Here is a 20152-nt window from a genome sequence, read left to right as displayed (position 1 = left end):
CAAGAGAAAGCTGCCCAGGAGCAGGGGGGGGGGGGGCTGTTGGACACAAAGATGGGAAGCACACAGCAGGAGCAGCATGTGGGAAGTCTTCTGACTGGGCCTCAGCAGCTGGCCTCGCTGATAGGAGGACCAGCCCTGGGCACTTGCACAGGAACCAGCAAGTTCTGTGCGGTCAGGACACTTGTTCTCTGATAACACTGAAGGTCATTGTCTTCCAGACTGCACAAAGCTGTAGAACAAAATTTACCATCTTAGCCAGTCCTGAGGGCCAAATCAGAGCATTGCAACATGCCAAGCAAACATACCACTGTGTGCGTGTGTGTGTGTGTGTGTGTGTGTGTGTGTGTGTGTGCGCGCGCGCGCGCGCTCACTATAACACAGTATGGAGGTCAGAGGACCACTTTGGGGAGTAAGCTTACTTCTTCTATTCTGTGAGTCCCAGAGAGTAACTAAACTCAGGTCAGCAGCAAGCACCTTCACCTACTGAGCCATCTTTCTGGCCCTCCAGAATCTTTCAAAAATACTGTTCTTGTACCTGTCAGACACATTCCTTATCTCTGCATCTCCTCAGTCCCTGGTCCCACTATTCTTCCTTGTGTTTTCTATAGATCTGACCACTTTGCAAACTGCAGATAAGTACACTCAGCCAACTTAGGGCCCATCTTCTGGTGACAGTTTGTCTCGGTGGCATAATGAAAGTAATGGCCTTGTAGAGTTTCTGTTCTTGTCATAAGATGTGGCCCTCTGGTTCCTGCCTGTTCCTGAGAAAACACTAACCCTAAAAGGTAAATGTTGTGTACCATCAGATGGTAATCACAGGGCTGAATGTCTAGGCAGTGTCATTTCTAATGTTGGAGAGGTTTTAAAGCCTATGTTGGTCATCCCCTTCCAGAGAGCTCAGAGCTATGCGCAGGAAGTCTTACAGAAGGAATGTCGGCCCAGGTACGCAAAGACAGCTATGGCTCGGTTATTTGAGGACAGGTACAGCATCAACTTGGAGCCTTTTGTGCAGAAGGTCCCCACGGCCAGTGAAGCTGAGCTCAAGTATGACCCGCCTTTTGGATTCCGGAAGTTCTCCAGTAAAGTCCAGAGCCTCTTGGATATGCTGCCCGAGCATGACTTTCCTGAACACTTGAGAGCCAAGGCCTGCAAGCGCTGTGTGGTTGTTGGGAACGGGGGCATCCTGCACGGACTAGAGCTGGGTCTCGCCCTCAACCAGTTCGATGTGGTAATAAGGTACATGCACTCCAAACCAGCCTTGCTTCTCTAGAATCTTCCAGGGACAGGGAACAGTGGGAGCTCTTCAGCACCCCCGCTTCAACTCTTGGGGGTGTTGAAACAAAATCACAAATGGCCAAGTGTCCAAACTGCATTGCTTACCCTAGATCCAAGGCTTATGTGTGGGCTGCCGTCACTGGCCAGGCCTCACAGAGGTTTGGAAAGGTGGAGGTGGGGGCTTGGTAACCAGTACTGTTAGACAGGGCCTGCAGGCTGATGCAAGGCAGGAGGGCAACACCTGGCTTTGGGGACAGAGTTTAGGGACAGTGAGCCCTGGGAGGACAGCCAGCCTCCAGGGCAGTTAGAACTCAGCACAGGCAGGAAACAGCCATCCTAGAGTTCACTGCTGTTCTGACTCTTCAAAGGGGGTGGGGGTTGGTGCTCGCTTGCATAGTTGTTTGGTTTGGGGGCTTGTTGTTGGGGGCGTTGTTTGGTTTGGTTGGTTGGTTTTTGTTTTTTAGGACAGGATCTCTCTGCCTAGGGTTAAAGGCATGTGCCACCACACAGTGCCTAAAAGGTTTTTTTCCTATTTAATTATTTAGATTAGGGGTGTAGCCAAATGGTAGAATGCTTGCTTACAATACACAGGGCCCTGGATTTAGTGATAGCTCAGGAAAGAGAAAGGTTTTCCAGTTATAAATGTAAAACATACCCATTATCAGGAAGAAAATGATGGCTACTTGTAGCAGGAATCAGCAGCCACTGCCAACTGCCGTGCAGCCCCCCTCGCTCCTGCTCTGGACGTGAGCTTGTGTCTGTGTTTCTGTCTATCTCTAAAGATTGACTTCGTTTTTGGTTTGTGTAACCTGTGTATGTGTGCACATGCGAGGGAGTGCCCGTGGAGGTCAGAAGAGGCCGTCAGAATCTCCCGAGTGAAGTTACAGGTTGCTGTTAGCCACCCAACATGGCTGCTAGAAACCAAACTCTGGAAGAGCAGCAGGTGCCCTTCACCACGGGGCACCTCTCCAGCCCTCCACTGTGTTTCTACAAGATAGTTTAAACTCACACTCACGATTAGCTTCTGAGGTCTTAGTATCTCAGCGCTCCTTTAGAAGAAGATAATTTTTTGGTGGCTCTTTTGCCAGACATTAGAATATTTATGTCTCTTTACTTTTTATTGTGAAACTACTTTGCATATTTTTATGCACATGTCTTTTTATCCAGCTTTGATTGGTTCCTTAGACAAGTTATTTTAAAATAGAATTGGTTTCTTCAAGACCTGGGGCCTATTTTTCCAACCCTGGGTTACACTGCAGTAAATTAGCCACAAGATCTGGGTCCCCATTCAGTCTGTCCTGCAGAGACCCATGGGCTGACGGAAGAGAGGGTAATGAAGACAGAGCCTAGGGATGAAGGTGTGACATGCGTGGCTGGGGGTGACACACAAAGAGTGGAAATAGTGACAAGACTGAATCTGGGGGACATATTGAAAAGTAATTGACAGACCCTTTTAATGGCTTGAAAACTAATCTCAAGTGATAGAAAGATTTCTAGTCCAGGGATCTCTGACCTTAGCGGAACCACTAACAGAACCCCGGAAGTGGGGAAAAACTGGTTAGCAAGGGACATGACAAAACCCATCCCAGCCATTTTGACTCCCCAAATGAGGATGTTCACATGGGACCTTTGTGATTTGGGCCAGCCACTCCATGGTGCCTCAGTTTCCTCATCCAGAAGCAGTAGGGTTTGTCCACTGTGGAGACCAGACACACGAACGGTAAAGTGCTAAGAGCAGTGAGTGACAGGATGGTGCTCTGTAAATGCCACAGCTACTTTGGGGGAGAGCATGGGAAGCAGGGTGCTGGGACGAGGTGCAGTGGGTAAGAGGCCTTTGTAGGAAAAGTAGGTTATTCAAAGGGGCAAGGAATAGAAACCAGGAAGAAGCAGAAAGGAGCCGCAGATGACTGGGAGCAGAGCAGAGTGGGCCAGGTCTCACAGGGAGGTCATTGGTGACGTGAAACAGCTGCCACCTGTTCGGGCTTTTTGTTGCCTGGCAGTGTTAAGTGCTTTCTTCTCAGAAATAATCCCAGTTGTTGATGTCATGAGTGTCTGGTACCATGGAAGACACAAAGATCTCAGTCCCTAACTGATTAAATACAAGGGCTGAGGGCTTCCAGAACCTTGTACCGGGGCCTGTTTGAGCAGCAAATTAATGCCTGTATGCAAGTAGCCCTGTGCCAGACAGGACCAGGAGCCCCACCCATCCAGTGGTTCATGGCTAGGCTGTGGGAAAGAAGTGGGTTAGACCCATGCTGACAGTGCAGACCTTCAGTTCCAGGACAGATGGCATATCAAGCTGGCTTAGAAGGATAGCAGTGTGTATCTTCCCAGAGAGGAGTCAGACAGGGGTAGCTGAATGAAGAACCCTACCTGGTGGGAGGATAGGGCTAAGACAGCTGAGAGAGACCAGAAATGAGACTTAATGTCCTGGGGTGGCAGGACTGGGCATGAACGCTTCAAGGGCAGGAAGGCTCCTGTGCACCAGGGACAGTGATGGGTGCATCAAGCCTGGTTAGAAAGAGAAAGATTAAGAAACATTTATTTTCATAAATCCGTGGAGATAGTACAGCTCCTTCCCGTTTACCTTCTCCCAAACGCCCTGGTCGAGCACGCCCAGTTGAGCTTATTTTCCCTGCATCGTCTCTACAGATGTTCCTTAGCTTACCAGGAGGCTTCCACCTGCACACCCAGCATACTCCTCCATCAAAAGATGCCTGAGGGGTGGCAAGGGAGGTGGCTCAGTGCCTAGGTTCATGTCTCAGAACTGGAGCTCAGCCCTCCAGTGCCCAAGTAAATGCCAAGTAGACATGACAGCCCGGCTGTACATTCCACGCTCTATAATGCCAGGCTCAGAGGGCAGAGGCAAGGGATCCCCTGGGCAGGCTGGCTTGCTAAAGTAGTCATGCTGGTGAGCTCTGGCTTCATTTGAGAGACCTGTCGCAGTGATTAAGGTGGAGAGCCATTGAGAATGACTCCCCATGTCAACCCATGCGTGCATGTAAGGGAAGGTGAGGAGTGGGGATTCGTTGTCTCCACAGAGCCTAATCATTAGTTTGCTCATCACACGTAGTGTAGAGTGCCTGTCACTTCCCCTCGAGATCCACATGGCTGCCACCCCATCGCAGCATAAAAAGATATTACCGTATCCACGTCACCAGCCCAGGAAAAGTCAAAATCCAAAGTTCACAATTGGGTTTCTGTCAAATGCACATGGCTTTGAACCATCATAAAGTTGAAAGATTTTTAAGTCGGTCCACTGACAGTCCATCTGTACTGTTACTCTCTGCTGACCCATTTTTGAAAGTTGCATTAGCAAGTCCTGAGAACTTGAGCGTGCCTTCCTGAGAACGAGGCCACGATGCTCAGGATCAGTGTGTGTGTGTGTGTGTGTGTGTGTGTGTGTGTGTGTGTGTGTGTGTATAATCCATGCCCTTCAGTTTCAATCAGGAGAAAACAGTGTGGCCCAGTGGCACGCGTTGGCATTTAGTTGACCTATAACCAAGGGATTAGCTTGGTTTAGTAACCAAGGGATTCGGTGTTTAAGGTGTGGAGGAGGAAGTAGCCATGAAAAAGAAAGTTTAGACACAACTGTGCTGCAGACACTTTCATGGGATTTCAGAAGACCATTAACTAGCTAGGCACAGTGGCACATCTCTGTGTTGCGGCCTGCCTGCAGTCCACAACACGAACGGTTCAACTGAGAATGGCAGTTCACTGAAAAGAGAGGAATCTAGACGGGGCGGAAGAAAGAATGGAGCTAAGACAAATCCTGATCAAAGCTCAATTTTACTATTTCCAGACACTCAGTTATAAAGGAAGGGGGAGGGAACCCAATATCCCGCCAAGTAACTCAGGGTCCAGTAGCAGGAAGAACACGTGTGTGCCTCCAGGCAGCAAAGGCAGGTTCCAACAGTAGGCGTGGCAGGACGAATGAGCATGTAGCTCCACCTTTGAGCAAGCAGGTTCCAGGCTGGGGGAAGGGAGGCCACATTTCCTCCCATTAGTTAACAAAACAAAAATAAAAAAGGGGGTGGCCTGAGGCAGAAAAATTATGTTCAATAGTTCTGCCTGAGTTTTTTAGGGCTAAAAAAAAAACCTGTTTCCATGGGATTCCCTAACTTTTCTAATGGTAAACTGTATCTGGCTAAGACTGTCTTTAAAGCACTGACTGAATAGCAGCGCTGGGCTGTAGGCTCTGACTTTATAATGCTAATTAGTGCTGAATAGGTAGCTACCTGTTTGCATTTTAAGTAGGGCGTTGGAACCCTGGCTGAGTTTAACTAAACAATTTTAGAATAACACTGAGCTGATAATTATCCGCAATTTTGGGTGAAAGGCAGGGGAAACAGTGAGAAGGGGTTAAGACCAGCTCTTTAGTACAAGGCCAGTTGGCTTTTTTATTTGGGTGGGAGGCAGTGAAGGGCTTGCCCTTACGACAGCAAGGTCTCCAACCTCTCTCCCCCCTATTAATTAAGTTTAAATAGGCAATGCTTAACAGAGGTGATCAAATGATTCTTTTCATCCATAGATGAGTGGGCCTTTAACCTTGACTTGGGTGGACATTGACCTGATTCCTCCCGTGAGCATTATAACAACTCACATCTGTGGCTCTTGGTATCTTTTGGGGAGGGGAGGCAGAGCCTTAAGTATTTTTGGTTTTTAGCTGGAGTCAGATACCAACCTCTTACAAATCAGGTGTGTCGCACAGGGAACTCAGAAACGGTCAAGCTGGACCTTCCCTCCGCAGTAATCTCCTGCGCCAAGCGGTACCCATACTGTATTCATATGATTATGAATCAGTAGCGCAGTTCTGAGTTAATGCGTGGTCTCTATATGAGACTTGTCAACCTCAGATTTAGCAAGGCCTAGACAAGAATTATGTCAGTATTAACACCATTAATTTTGGTTAAAATAGGAGCTGAAAGTCTTTCCTCTTCATACCTGTTATTCCCTAGCCTGAGGAACTAAGGACACCTTGCAGTAACAGCAAGGGTGGAAAGCCAGAGGCCAGCTAAGGGACTAAGCCCATCTCTATCAAAATAAGAACTAATCTCTGTAAATATATATGAAATTTCTACTTCCCTAGCTCTCCTGGTAAATCTAAATCTTATCTTAGACTGAAAAGCCACATGCTGGGATGTCCTTGGAAGGGAGATTAGCAGTACCACCTGTTTGCTCTTAGGGGCGGAGAACCGGAGAATGTAGATTGACCTGCTTGAGAAAAGGAAGAATTCTAAACAATGAGAGTGTAGCAATGTAAATTTTCTGTTTGGAGAAGTCAAGGTACTTTATTTAGATGCAAATTGTAAAGCTAAAGTTAATCCCAAATTAGAAGTAACTGGGTGCCAGTGGCGTTCCGCTGCAGACTGACCTTTAATGTCAGTTTGCAAAAAGTTTAGGACAAATAAGGTGAAGGCAAGATGAGCCTTTGGTGACCTTGGGGGAAATGCTCTGAATTAACTTTGCTAGGTAATTTAGAATATAGGAATCTCTAATAATTGAACTGAATATTAGACCAGTCTAAGATTGAGTTAGAATGGCTGGTCACACTGAAGAAGAGTGAAAAATCATTATGACTCTATTAAATGACTAATTTTACTAAGTCTGAATATACAGTCTCTGATGTACTATTGCCATAAAGTTAAAAGGCTAGAAGCTAGTCTAAACTGGAAAAATGACAAGCAAGGATTTAAGGTAAACTTCCCTTGAGAAGCATTAGTTAATAAAATACTTTCCACTTAGGAAACAATATATACTGAAAGATTAAAACTTTTGGCTTCTTGTAAAGAAGCAGAAACAATAAACATTTTTCTTACATAATGTAAAGCTATATTAGCCATACATAGAGGCAAAATTTTCTAGTGATTACTAGTTTACTAGAAGCAAAAATCTTTGAATTTAAGCATTATTTTAAACATCTGAATAGATCTGTAACACTGTTAAAAAGAAATTTTCTTGAACACAGGGAAAAACTTTTTTAGGCATTGTTTGCAAAACAAAAGAAAGGGCCACAAGCCGCTCTGGGACTGCCCAGAGCCCTGTATTGACTCAAAGGTAAAATACTTTTTAATCTGAGCATTAATCTTAAATTTGCAATCAAACTGCAAGCTGCAGTCAATGGAACAATGGCAGTTTTAACCATAATTTTTAAGTTTTTGTGCAAGATTAGGATAATATCTACAACTTTGGGAAAGCAAAACCTATGTTTAAAACAATTTATCACTGTTAAAATCAATATTAGAAGCATTACTATCATATTACGAAGTTTGGATATCAATTAATACCTATGAATACCTATTAAAGCAAGCTTTAACGCTTTAATAAAGAGGCATTGCTTTATATCTTATCTTAAATTTTACTATTTAGGATAGGAACCACATTAATCATTATCTAAACTAGAAATATCTTAAGAGACTCAGCCTCTGAAGCTTAATCTCAAACTCTAACTCGCTTCAGGGCCTCACCAACTTTCTCCCAGGTTCCACAATCTAGCGTTTCTTCTTCTTTGAACCATGGACAACAGCTATCTATCTTATCTAAAAGATTTCTGACTTTGAACCCTTCCTTCTTCCACCTAAGCAGCTTTCTAAAAAGCTGCGGCACACCGCCTGTCTCCGTATCTAGTTCCGATTAACGAACTACTGACCCCAAGCAGAAACAGTGTTGGGTCAGCACTGATTCAAACTTGATTCGTATCCTACCGCATCCTCAGCAACACTTTACAAAACTGAAATTTTAGGCTAGCGCTAGCATGTGTACCTGTCCGTTGCTCCGATGCTCCTCCGATACGAAGATCCTTTCCTTTCTTGTGGAGCTCCACACAGCAGTCGTTTCTCTTAGCATCCCTCTGCCATTCTTCAGGTCCCAGTTCTGGCGCCAACTGTTGCGGCCTGCCCGCAGTCCACAACACGAACGGTTCAACTGAGAATGGCAGTTCGCTGAAAAGAGAGGAATCTAGACAGGGCGGAAGAAAGAATGGAGCTAAGACAAATCCTGATCAAAGCTCAATTTTACTATTTCCAGACACTCAGTTATAAAGGAAGGGGGAGGGAACCCAATATCCCGCCAAGTAACTCAGGGTCCAGTAGCAGGAAGAACACGTGTGTGCCTCCAGGCAGCAAAGGCAGGTTCCAACAGTAGGCGTGGCAGGACGAATGAGCACGTAGCTCCACCTTTGAGCAAGCAGGTTCCAGGCTGGGGGAAGGGAGGCCACATCTCTGTAACCCCAAGTACTTGGGAAACTTTGGAATTCTGTCAAGAACTCTTAATTATGAAAGCAAACAAGAGATTTTCAAAGAAACTAACATCCAGGAAAGCCCCAAATGTTCTGTTTGGATTAGCTTAAAACACCAGGACATGCCAGAACCACTTACGTTGACAGTCATAAGGCCATATGCTGGTGTTCCTCCATGGACTGCAGGCTGCGTTCAGTTAGGACCACAAGGGACAGTCAGTGTTGAGAAGTGCACAGAGGCCATTGGGAGGGACGCCTGTTCCAACAATGTCCTGAGTCATGGGGGACATGGCATAGGATGTGGGGGTGTCACGTGGTATGACCGGATGGTTAATGGCCTCCTTTGTCAATTGTTCCCTTTTGTTTGATCAGGTTGAACAGTGCGCCAGTTGAGGGTTACTCTGAGCACGTTGGGAATAAAACTACTATAAGGATGACTTACCCAGAGGGTGCTCCACTGTCGGACGTTGAATACTACGCCAATGATTTGTTCGTTACTGTTTTATTTAAGAGTGTTGATTTCAAGTGGCTTCAAGCAATGGTAAAAAATGAAAGCCTGGTAAGAACTCAAAGTCCTTGGGCAGTCAGACATAGGTAAAAACTTAGAGCATCTTGGATTGCAATTATGGACATTTATTTTTTTAAACAGACACAGTAGAATTCATACTTTTGTGTTGTCTTTCAAATTACACTCTCCCTGTCTGTAGAAACCCCTCAGAACTCTTGCTGCAAATTGCTTCTAGAACCTGGTTAAGAACTGGGCTGGGGAACTGAAAATGCAGCTCAATTGTAGAATACTTCCCTGGCATGCAGAAGGCCTGGGTTCGGTACCCAGCACCACATAAAGCCTGGCATAGGGGTGCACACCTACAAGCTCAGCACTTGGGAGGTGAGGACAGGAGGATAAGCTCTGGGTCATCCTCAGCTACATAGAGTTTGAGGCCAGCCTGGGCTACTTGTGATCCTCCTGTCTTAGAAACAAACAAGTAAATTAAAACTAGGAGAGACTTTTATGTGAAAATGGTGGTCATTACTAAAAGGGAGTATGAATTTTAGGACCACATTTTCCATTCTGAGATTAGTTACCTTGTTCTCCAGAATAGACTCAAATAGCTTTTAGTTAGTTCAAGAAGTGAGACTGCTAGGATGAAGAATATATATGTATATATATATACCATCCCAAAGATGTTCTCCAAAATGCTATAGTCGGGATCCTGTCACTGGGGTAAATCCAAAGACTTCTAGAAAGGCAGAGAGAGCCTTCCACTTGGATTCCTGTTGTTGGTCTGTCCAGTAATCAAATAATGTTACTTTGTAGTTCCACCCATTAAAGGGAAATAGTTTTCACAGTTCAGTTATCAAGCTGATCACAAATATCTGTCTCTAAAACTAAGAGGATCGCCGGGCGATGGTGGCGCACGCCTTTAATCCCAGCACTTGGGAGGCAGAGGCAGGCAGATTTCTGAGTTCAAGGCTAGCCTGGTCTACAAAGTGAGTGCCAGGACAGCCAGAGCTACACAGAGAAACCCTGTCTCAAAAAAACCAAAAACCAAAAGAATAAAAAAAAAAAAAACCTTAAGAGAATAGGGTCATTGGAGATGGCTCAGAGGGTGAGCCATTATGGTGCCATTACCATGCCTCATGACCCAAATTTAATCCCAGGGAGCTGCAAGGTAAAAAAGAGAGAAATGACTCTCAGAGATCTTTCTCTGCCTAACACACACACACACACACACACACACACACACACACCCCTAGAAAGCTAAAATATACATTGTTTTAAATTAGCTCCATACTGTGTAATGGAGCCATTTCTATCTCCAGAGCCTGATTTTCTACAGATTATTATGATCTTGGATTTTCTATGGCATAGAATTTCTGATGGGAAAATGAAGTGACCTACAGACTGTTGCTAAGCAACTTTATGAGACTAGGAGATGAAGTCAGTGGAAAGTGGGTACTGGTGAGAACCCATCCAGCAAGATTCACAGCACTCAGTACCCTTAAGTCCAGCCAGCAGCATACTGCCTCCTCTGGGGACACAGTGGCTGTGGACTGTAAAAGACACGCTCTCAGGTCATCCCCGGGCAGTTTTTTCTCAAGCAAATAAACTGGTTCTATCTGTTCTGTTCAGGTCTGTGCCACCTTTGTAAACTGCAAGTTTCAGGGTTCCATTATTGGGTGGAAGTACTGGATTTGCATGCATTGAGGTGATGACACTCTAGGGTTTGGGTTACAAAGCCAACTGGAGTCAGGCCCATGGCCTGGCATAACTAGCAGTGAATCTCTTATCACCGCTGTTGACAGGATGACATCACTAAGCATTCTAATGACTGCACTCTTTCCGCAGCCCTTTTGGGTTCGCCTCTTCTTTTGGAAGCAGGTGGCAGAAAAAGTCCCACTCCAGCCAAAGCACTTCAGGATTTTGAACCCAGTTATCATCAAAGAAACTGCCTTTGACATCCTTCAGTACTCAGAGCCTCAGTCAAGATTCTGGGGCCACGATAAGGTACTGTTGTTGCTACCCTGTTGACTGTTCTCTGTGGACAAGAGGAAACGTGTTCGAGTTCTGTGTGGACACAGCCGTCTCCCTAGAACAGCGGCTCTCAACCTGTGGGTTGCAACCCTTTTGGGAAGTGAATGTCCCTTTCACAGGGTCGCCTATCAGACATCCTCCAGATCAGATGATTAAATTATGATTCATAGCCTTAGCAAAATTATAGTTATGAAGTAGCAACAAGAATAACTTTATAATTGGGGTCACCACAACATGAGGAACTGTATTAAAGGGTCTCAGCATTAGGAAGATTGAGAACCGCTGTTCTAGAAGCATCTGTAGTAGGGAAACCTCACTGACCAGACAAGCCCTATGTGGTTATCATTACACTCCCTGGTGCCAGGGCTCATCGTGGCTTAATTAGCCTTCTTCCTGGTGTACTCTTTAGCAGAGAGACACACCACGGAGAGGTTACTTAAGATAGCTTTGCCCCACGACCACACTAATGGGCACATTGTTCATCTAAGAAGTTTCTGTCTGTTTTACCTCTACAAGATAGTAAGAGTCGGTACTTACTAACACTTCACAGATGATAGTAAATAAAGGCAGCCCTCTAAGACAGTGCTCTTCAGGCTGGCCCCACCCTAGATATTCAGACTTTATTGGTCAGTGTTGTGGTCTGTACATGGGGATTTTCAAAAGTACCCAGATGATTTTCTTTGCCACCTAATTTGAAAAACTTTTTTGTTCTAGGTTGTCCACTGAGTAGGGTGTTAACCTGCAATTAGCATATGCCGCCAGAAGGGGGTGGTGTGGAGCATCCTTTCTTAATCGTAGCTTGGTAGTGAGGCTTGTGTCTTTTTTTTTTTTTTTTTGGTTTTTCGAGACAGGGTTTCTCTGTATAGCCCTGGCTGTCCTGGAACTCACTTTGTAGACCAGGCTGGCCTCAAACTCAGAAATCCGCCTGCCTCTGCCTCCTGAGTGCTGGGATTAAAGGCGTGCGCCACCACGCCCGGCACGAGGCTTGTGTCTTTAATTTGTATGGAAATCCTTTTTTTTTTTTTTTTTTTTTGAGACAGGATTTCTCTGTGTAGTCCTGGAACTCACTTTGTAGAGCAGGCTAGCCTCAAATTCAAATTGATGTAGATCCACCTACCTCTGCCTCTGGAGTGCTGGGACTAAAGGCGCATGTCACCACACCCAGTTAGGAAATCTTTATTAAACAAGATTTAGCACGTGCATGACCAGGAAAACAGTTGATTTCACACACAGTTGTGCAGGCACTGGTTGTGGATCCCCTGCGTGCTGAGTGCCCTGCCTATCACTTAAGCTCCAGGCTGCATGTTGGAGGATACAAGACGGGAGGCTGCACAGCCACACAGCACGGAGGCTTCTTTGGTGTTCTTCCCTCTGTCCGTGAACAGGCATGCAGACTGGCTGCATGCAGACTGGCTGTGACAACCCCTTTTAACCAGTGAGGCTGGCTTTGATACGTATATGCCCATGGGTCAGGATGCAGTTTAAAATGAACAGAGCTCCTGGAAGCCTCCCTGATCCCATCAGCATCTCTGAGCTCTTGGGGAACTCTTGCTCTAGTTTACAGAAAAGAAATATTTATGGAAGCCATCATCGCCACTAAAATGAGAGAAACATCAGCAGAGTAAAGGCTGTCCAAAGCCAAATTCACATTGAACATCCTGAATCTAAAAATCAAAAACTGTTTGACAGCCAACATGATATCCTAAGTGGGAAATTTCATACCTGGCCTCATGTGATAGGTCATAACCAAAACGTAGATACATTAAAAATACCTTATAAAATGTATATGTATAAGGCATACATGAAACACAAGTATCAGTGGGGGTGGGGGAGTTCTTTTCCCAAGATGTCCTCCATGAATGCACAAGCACACCAGAAATGCAGAAAGGTACTTCTGGGTCCATGCACTTTAGATACAGAATACAGCCTACACCTGGTCAGGAGGGCTGTCAACCGCAGGCTCTCTGCACTTGCTTTTACCCAAAACTTGACTGAAGATCCAGGAAGCTTTGTGCTAGGGTCAAAGATCCTAGGAGGCGTGCCATGGTGCTGTGCAGACAGAGGGCGTGCCAGAAGGGAGAAGCCACAGTGGGATGAGCCTTGGACCTGCTAGGCGAAAGTTAGTTGAATCTATTTTGAAAGGAGTAAATGTAACCAGGCAGAGCGGCCTATGCCTGTAATCCAGCACTGCAGAGGTTGAAGCAGGAGATCATGGGGCAGAAGCCAGCTTGGGGCACGTGGCAAGACCTTCATCTTTTAAAACAAAAAACAAAAAAACAAGCCGGGCGTGGTGGCGCACGCCTTTAATCCCAGCACTCGGGAGGCAGAGGCAGGCGGATTTCTGAGTTCGAGGCCAGCCTGGTCTACAAAGTGAGTTCCAGGACAGCCAGGGCTACACAGAGAAACCCTGTCTCGAAAAACAAAAAACAAAACAAAACAAAACAAAACAAAAAAACAAAATACAGGGATGAATGTGACATAACATACAAGTTCAATCTCAGACCCACATGGTGAAAGGAGAGAAAGCTCGTGGAAGTTGTCCTCTGACCTCCAGACATGCACAGTGACATGTGTGTTCAAGTGCATATGTGTGCATGCACGCACGCACACACACACACACACTCATATTAAAAATAAAAAAAAAGAGACGTCAGGCAATGTTACACACCTTAAACCAGCACCCAGAATGCAGAGGCAGATGAACCTCCATGAGTTTGAGGCCAGTCTAGTCTACAGAGTGAGTTCTAGGACAGCCAGGAAGGACTACACAGAAACAACCTGTCTTGAAAAACCAAAAATAATTTAAAAAAAAAAGGATATATATATTTCTCAAAAATGAAATGAGTTAAAAATAATTGAAATACTAATTTTTTAATGCATAAACTGGTCTGTGTACTTCCCAGAACATCCCCACGATCGGCGTCATTGCCGTTGTCTTGGCTACACATCTGTGTGATGAAGTCAGCCTGGCAGGTTTTGGCTACGACCTCAATCAACCCAAGACCCCTCTGCACTACTTTGACAGTCAGTGCATGGGCGCCATGCACTGGCAGGTTATGCACAATGTGACCACAGAGACCAAGTTCCTCCTGAAACTCCTCAAGGGGGGCGTGGTGGAGGACCTCAGCGGCGGCATCCACTGAGAACTCGGAACACAGGAAACCTCACCTAGCAACGCAGCTGAGAGCCATGGTGAGCAGCCTCCACAGGGAGTTCACCCTGCAGCTGCTTCGATGTGCAGCTAGTGTTTTCAAACTCCATTTTAAAAAAAAAGGAAAAGAAAGAACAACAGCAACAACAAAAGCTCTGCTCTGCGCACCTCTTTGTCCTATTTATTTGAAGTCAGTGTTGGGTTTTGCACAATTTTGTAAGTTAATTTTAAGAATGGGATTGGAAGGACTTTTCAAAGAGAATTGTATGGTTTATTGTTTTTTAAGGAAGTAACTTAATTTGCAGAAACTGTACACACGTACTCTGCTCAGGTGTTGAGGTGGGAGGAGAGGGGCTTCTGGCCCCTGGATGATGGCTGTGATGTCCGATTCTGGGGTCTGCTGCTCTGTTTGGTAGAACTGATGGCAGAGAAACTTCCTATCTCCGGGATGAAGGGCTTACTCATCACCTCTGGCAGCTGCTAGACAAGTTCGTAACCCCTTTCTGCCAGTCCATCTGCCAGCTGGCTCCCAGGACTCAGGCAGGGCAGCTGTCCTGGAGGCTGCTGGTTGGTGAGCCACTGTCAGCTGAGCGCCGTGATGTTGCCCCAGGGTGGAAGGAGCCACACTTCCTACACTGTCAGGGCACTTTTAAACTTCTGGAGGTGTGTGTGTGTGTTTATTCTGCCCTTCCAAAGCATCTAAGTATTATTTAAGGCACTCTGCTGTTTGTCTGAGATGGTTCATAGAAATTATGACAAAGCCTTTGTTATCCAGGCCATGGGAAGAGGAAAAAGAAAAGAAAGAAAGAAAAGAATAAAAGCTTTTGAGGAGCCCCTGTGATTTAGTGACTTTGAGTGTTTGTTCCTTCATTCGTTCATTTTAGGAAAATCTCTTCATTCTCTGCTAAGTGGAAACCTCACCTGGATGCTGTAAAGTGAGGGTCAGATAGGGTGCTTCACTCCTAGCTACGTGATCTAAGTCACGGGGCCCCTCTGGAGAGGTGATGGGTGCCTTAACTTTCAACACTGTGACTAAAAGAAAGCATTTAATCTGGGGCTCAGGTTCCAGAGGGTGAGTCTGTGACCATCACAGGGAGCATGGCCGCAGGAGGCCGGGGCAGTTGCTGAGAGCTCATGTCTCACAAGCACAGGGCAGAAAGAGCTAACTGGGAATGGGGGCTTTTAAAATCTCAGAGCTCACCCCCAAGTGACACCTCTCCACCAAGGCCACGCCTCCTAGTCCTTCCCAAACCAGTGGGGGACCAAGCATTCAAATATGAGCCCCTAGGGACCGTTCCCCTTCAAACCACCACAGTAGTTACCAGTTGCCTCTCTGCCAACCTCTAGCTTGTCCCTTCAGTGGCCTGGTCCCTGGTGTCAGAAGGTGTATGCAGCTGCTTCCCATCCATCCGTTGTGCTGGGCCTTTGCTCTGTAGTCCCTCCCTGCCCATGCCCTCCAGTGCCTCCCTCAGGTCACTCCACTGCCCTGCAGCCCCAGGGAATCCTGTCCCCAGTCCATACCAATACTTGTCCCATCAACTTTCAGGCCTGGTCCTGCTGCCAGCATCCTCTTCAATGTCCTATCTGCATCTGTATTGTGTCTGCCCCCTCCCTCCCATTTTTACTTCCTCATAGACAGTGAGCAAATGCCATAGATAGATAAAAAGGCTTCCCGGAGACCACAAGCCAATAGGAGATGGTGTGAAAGCATCTTCAAGAACATTTTAATCAGCTCTAGGCATGAACATGCACATGTATATGCATACCTGTATGTACATGCAGGTATATGTGGAGATCAGAAGCCAGCCTCGAGTAGTGTTTCCTCGCTTGCTCTCCACCTTTTAATTTTTGAGACTTGCCAAGGAGGTCAGGCTGGCAGGCCAATGAGCTCCTGGGATCCATCTACCTGATTTAATTACATTTCAAACACCGTGACAAAGGCAACTTACAGAAGAAAGAATTCATCTGGGGTAAGAGTCGGCCCTGGTGGAGCAGAAGCAGCAGGAGGCGGGCATAGCAGCTGGAGCAGCAGCTGAGGAGGGTTCATATCAGAACTGCAAGCAGGAAACAGAACTAGGCCCACCCACAGTATTCACTTCCTTTGAAACCTACCCAGACAGCACCACCAACCTGGGACCCGAGACTATGGCGAGCATCCCATGCAAACCACCACACTGTCTCTAGCTCAAGTTCTCAGGCTTATGTGATAAGCACATCACTGATGAGCCATCTCCCCAGCCCCCAACACCTCAGCATCCCTGACTCTACCCCCATACCTGTTTGTGTGGAAACAGACCTCCTCTAAGGTTGACTTCCAGTAACACCATCACCTAGAAGACAGAACATTTGAGGCACACTGCTAATTGCTAGTGTTTGAGCCACTTTGGCGGGCTAGATGTGGTCTGTTTACTCATGTGCTCCTAGGAGAACATTGGGTGAATTTTACTTGTTTTGTTTTTACCTGCAGAACCTATGCTCCATCCTTATATTAAGTATAATTAGTTCTGGCTCTAGGGATGCTTTAGGGATGGCAATAAGTATGGGGTGACTCATGGTTTTGGACAAAGCTCAGCCAGAACCTTATAAAATCATGCCACTAATGCTAGGCCTCTTGCAATTCGGTGTTCCTCTTGTTTATACATAAAAAAGCAACGTCTGTTTCCATAGATCATGGGGGAGAACGTGTCTTCATTATTGGTTGGACCCAGATTAGACTACTCTTACTGAATGATGACATCTTGGTCACCAGTGGTTTGAGTGGCAGCTATGACCCTAGTTACTACAACAAAAAGCAATTGTTAAAGTAAAGAATCCCTTTGCTCTAGCAACATTCCAGTCCTTTGGTTCCTTATTAGATATCAAAGGAATTATAGAATTTGCCCTTGTATTATCTCAAGAGAACATTTTAGACCAGCATTGTAGCGTAATTAAGGAATGTGTCTTATATCCTCTCCCTTGAGAAGTTCCCATCATCCAAATGTATGACCTGTGTGTGCGCGCGTGTGTGCATGCACACATGAGTGTTCATGAACATAGATACATTCAGGAGGTATAAACACACATAAGCACTCCCTCCTCTGGAGAGAGAGACATCATGGTCCAACTTTCTGACTGTTTATTAACCCCTGTTCCACCATCCAAGGTAATGGCATACAGATATGAATTTGTATTCACAAAGCAATGGACTCATACGACCAACCCTCAGTGGAAGACTCAGAGAAACCAGAAAGGAGGGCTACTTATTAAACATGCATGGATACTCATTAAATATGCATGACCACTCATTATACATGCATGCACAGATGTTTTTGACCATGTTCTCTACAGGGAAAGTGCAGCCTTAACAGTTCACTTGAATTGTCTAAATAAGATTTTTACTAATGCCCGATATTAAGAAATTGCTGAGCCAGACATGATAGTGCACACCTTTAATCCCAGCACTCAGGAGGCAGAGGCAGACAGATCTCTGTGATTTCTTTAGGTCAACATGGTCTACTAAACAAGTTCCAGGACAGCCAGAGCTGTTACACAGAGAAACTCTGTCTAGAAAAAAAACCAAAACAAAAAAAAACAAAAACAAAAACAAAAGAAAGAAAAGGAAAAAGAAATTGCAATTTACTGAGCAAAGAAGAAAGATATGTCCCAGTGTGATAGCTCGACTACGCTATGTTCTTTTAGTCACTGTTCTTAAAAGCATGTTTGGAGCCAGAGATGTCAGTCTGTTGGTAGAGTACTTGCCTAGCACACATGAAGCCCTGAATTCAGTCCCCAACATAAGCTGGCACAGTGGCACGGGCCTCTGTGGTTCTCACCCTTCCTAAGGTTGTCACCTTTAATGCAGTCCCTCATGTTGTAGTGACCCCAACCGTAAAATGATTGCTGCTGTTATGAGTCATAATATAAATGCCTGAAATGCAGGGTATCTGATATCCAACCTCTGTGAAAGGACAGCTCAGACCCCAAAGGGGTCGAGATACACAGGTTGAGAGCCCCTGGGCTAGGGGTTCAGGAATTGAAGGTCATCTTTAACTACATAACAAGTTAAGACCAGCTCAGGATATAAGAAACCCTGTCTATAAATAAAGTTTCCAAGTAGATTATGTTTGGTATCACATAAAGGAAGACACGTTTAGAGATTTTCTTCTGCCTAAAGGTGAGATGCCAAGTGTGCTGTCTAAATGTGGAATGTCCTAGAGGCTTGTGTATTTGAGCACTTGGTCCCCAGGTGGGGTTCCTGTGTCGGAAGGTTATGGAGCCTTTAGGAGGTATAGCCTTGCTGGGGGAAGTGCACCCCTGGAGGTGGCCTTGATGGGTTAGAGTCTTGTATCATCCCCCCTCCCCCCAGTGTTGATAAGAGTGTGACCAGCTGCTGCCAGCATGCTGTGCCTCCACCATTATAGACTCCAGGCCTCTGAAACCATAAGCCAAACAAACCCTCTTCCTTAAGGGGCTTATGGTCGTTGCCTTCACTGTTCCATTGCTGTGAAGAGACACCATGACCACACCAACTCTTACAAACCAAAGCATCTAACTGGGGCTGGCTTACAATTGAGAGGTTTAGTCTGTTGTCATCATGGTGGGGAACATGGTGGCAGATATGGCAGGCACGGTGCTGGAGAAGTTAAGAACTACCTCCCCGATCCAGCATCAGTTAAAGAGAGAATTGGGTCTGCTATGGAATTTTGAAACGGCAAAGCCCACCCCCAGCAAGGCCACACCCCCTAATCCATCCAAATATGTGAGCCCGTGGGGCCATTCTCATTCAAACCACCACAGTCTTGTCTCATCACAGCAGGAGCGAAGTAACTGAGGTAAAGTCATCTTGGGTGCTGAGCTGAGTACAAGCCTCTGCAGGTACAGAGGCTCTTACCTCTGTGTAGCTGCATGCAGACAACAGGAATCTCTGGGCTCTCTAGATACCTTACAGCAGCAATATGAACAGCTGTGCCACAGTCCCCACCCCACCGTACAACAGTGGTGCCACACCTCCCTCCCTGTCTTCAGGGATTCATTCTAAGACTCGTTGGATAGTACTGAACCTTAGCCATAATTATGTTTGTTTCTGGACCTAATACCCATGAAAAAGCTGAAGTGGAAATGTAAGGGTTCTTTGGGCAGTCATTTGGATGGTGTTTTGCTGGGGCAAACACATGAAGGAGTGTTTTGTTAAAGTGGACACAGGTGTGAAAGGCTAAGGCAGACTCATGGAGGAACATTTTGCTGAAGCAGACACAGGAGTGAGGATGTTCTGCTAAAGCAAGCATGTGAAAGGACACGTAAAGGATTCTTTGCTAACAACACACATGTATTGGTCTGCCTTACATTGCATAGTTGAGCTGCATTTGTCGGGACTCCATAGACAGAAACGCACAAAAACACTTTTAGTGGTGTGCTGCAGTTTGTTGCCGCTTCCAGGGACTCAGGTCTCTGCTAGGTAGTGTCACTGCTGTTGATTTGTGTTGCTATCCCAACTGGACTGCTGGTGTTATCTGTGCATCGATCGATCGAGCTGTCACTGTCTGCTAACCTGTGAACTGAACTGTCAATTTCCAGACAGCACAGATGGGAGTTGCTCCAAAGAACCATTTCTAAACACGTCCATTTCCCTGTATCCACTTTCTTTTCCACTACTTCTGGTGGGTGGTGGGCTACAAGGAAGATTAAAGTGTTAAAGAACCATCATTAAAAATATTTTTTTAAAAAAAATTAAAGTTACAAAAAGCTGACTTATAAAATCAGTCACAACAGAAGAATTAGATGGGGCTGGTGAGATGATTCAACAGTTAAAAGCAGTTCTTGCTCTTTCAGAGGACCAAGGTTGCTTACCCACTATCCATATGGTGGCTCACAACGTCTGTAACACCAGTTTCAGGGGCTCTTCTACCCTCTTCAGGCCTCCATGGGGACTACATGCACATGGTACACAACAAACTTGCAAGCAAAACATAATCAA

General features: G+C 45.8%; 1 protein-coding gene across 4 annotated transcripts in view; it reads left to right on the top strand.

The window, feature by feature from the left end:
* St3gal5 (ST3 beta-galactoside alpha-2,3-sialyltransferase 5) overlaps positions 1–15037 on the top strand; it is a 59030-nt gene extending 43993 nt beyond the window's left edge. For all 4 annotated transcript variants that reach the window (XM_021164689.3, XM_029478511.2, XM_029478512.2 and 1 more), the window contains 4 exons: positions 893–1236; positions 8885–9071; positions 10863–11021; positions 13952–15037. In XM_021164689.3, coding sequence (XP_021020348.1) covers positions 893–1236; positions 8885–9071; positions 10863–11021; positions 13952–14191 — 930 coding nt within the window. In that variant the 3' untranslated portion in view covers positions 14192–15037. The remainder of the gene's footprint in view (positions 1–892; positions 1237–8884; positions 9072–10862; positions 11022–13951) is intronic.
* Positions 15038–20152: the final 5115 nt, after the last annotated feature.

This window comes from Mus caroli, unplaced genomic scaffold, assembly GCF_978045245.1.
Source record: "Mus caroli unplaced genomic scaffold, Mus_caroli_1 scaffold_7, whole genome shotgun sequence".
Classification (NCBI taxonomy): Eukaryota; Metazoa; Chordata; class Mammalia; order Rodentia; family Muridae; genus Mus; species Mus caroli.
This window is presented reverse-complemented; position numbering and strand designations above follow the sequence as displayed.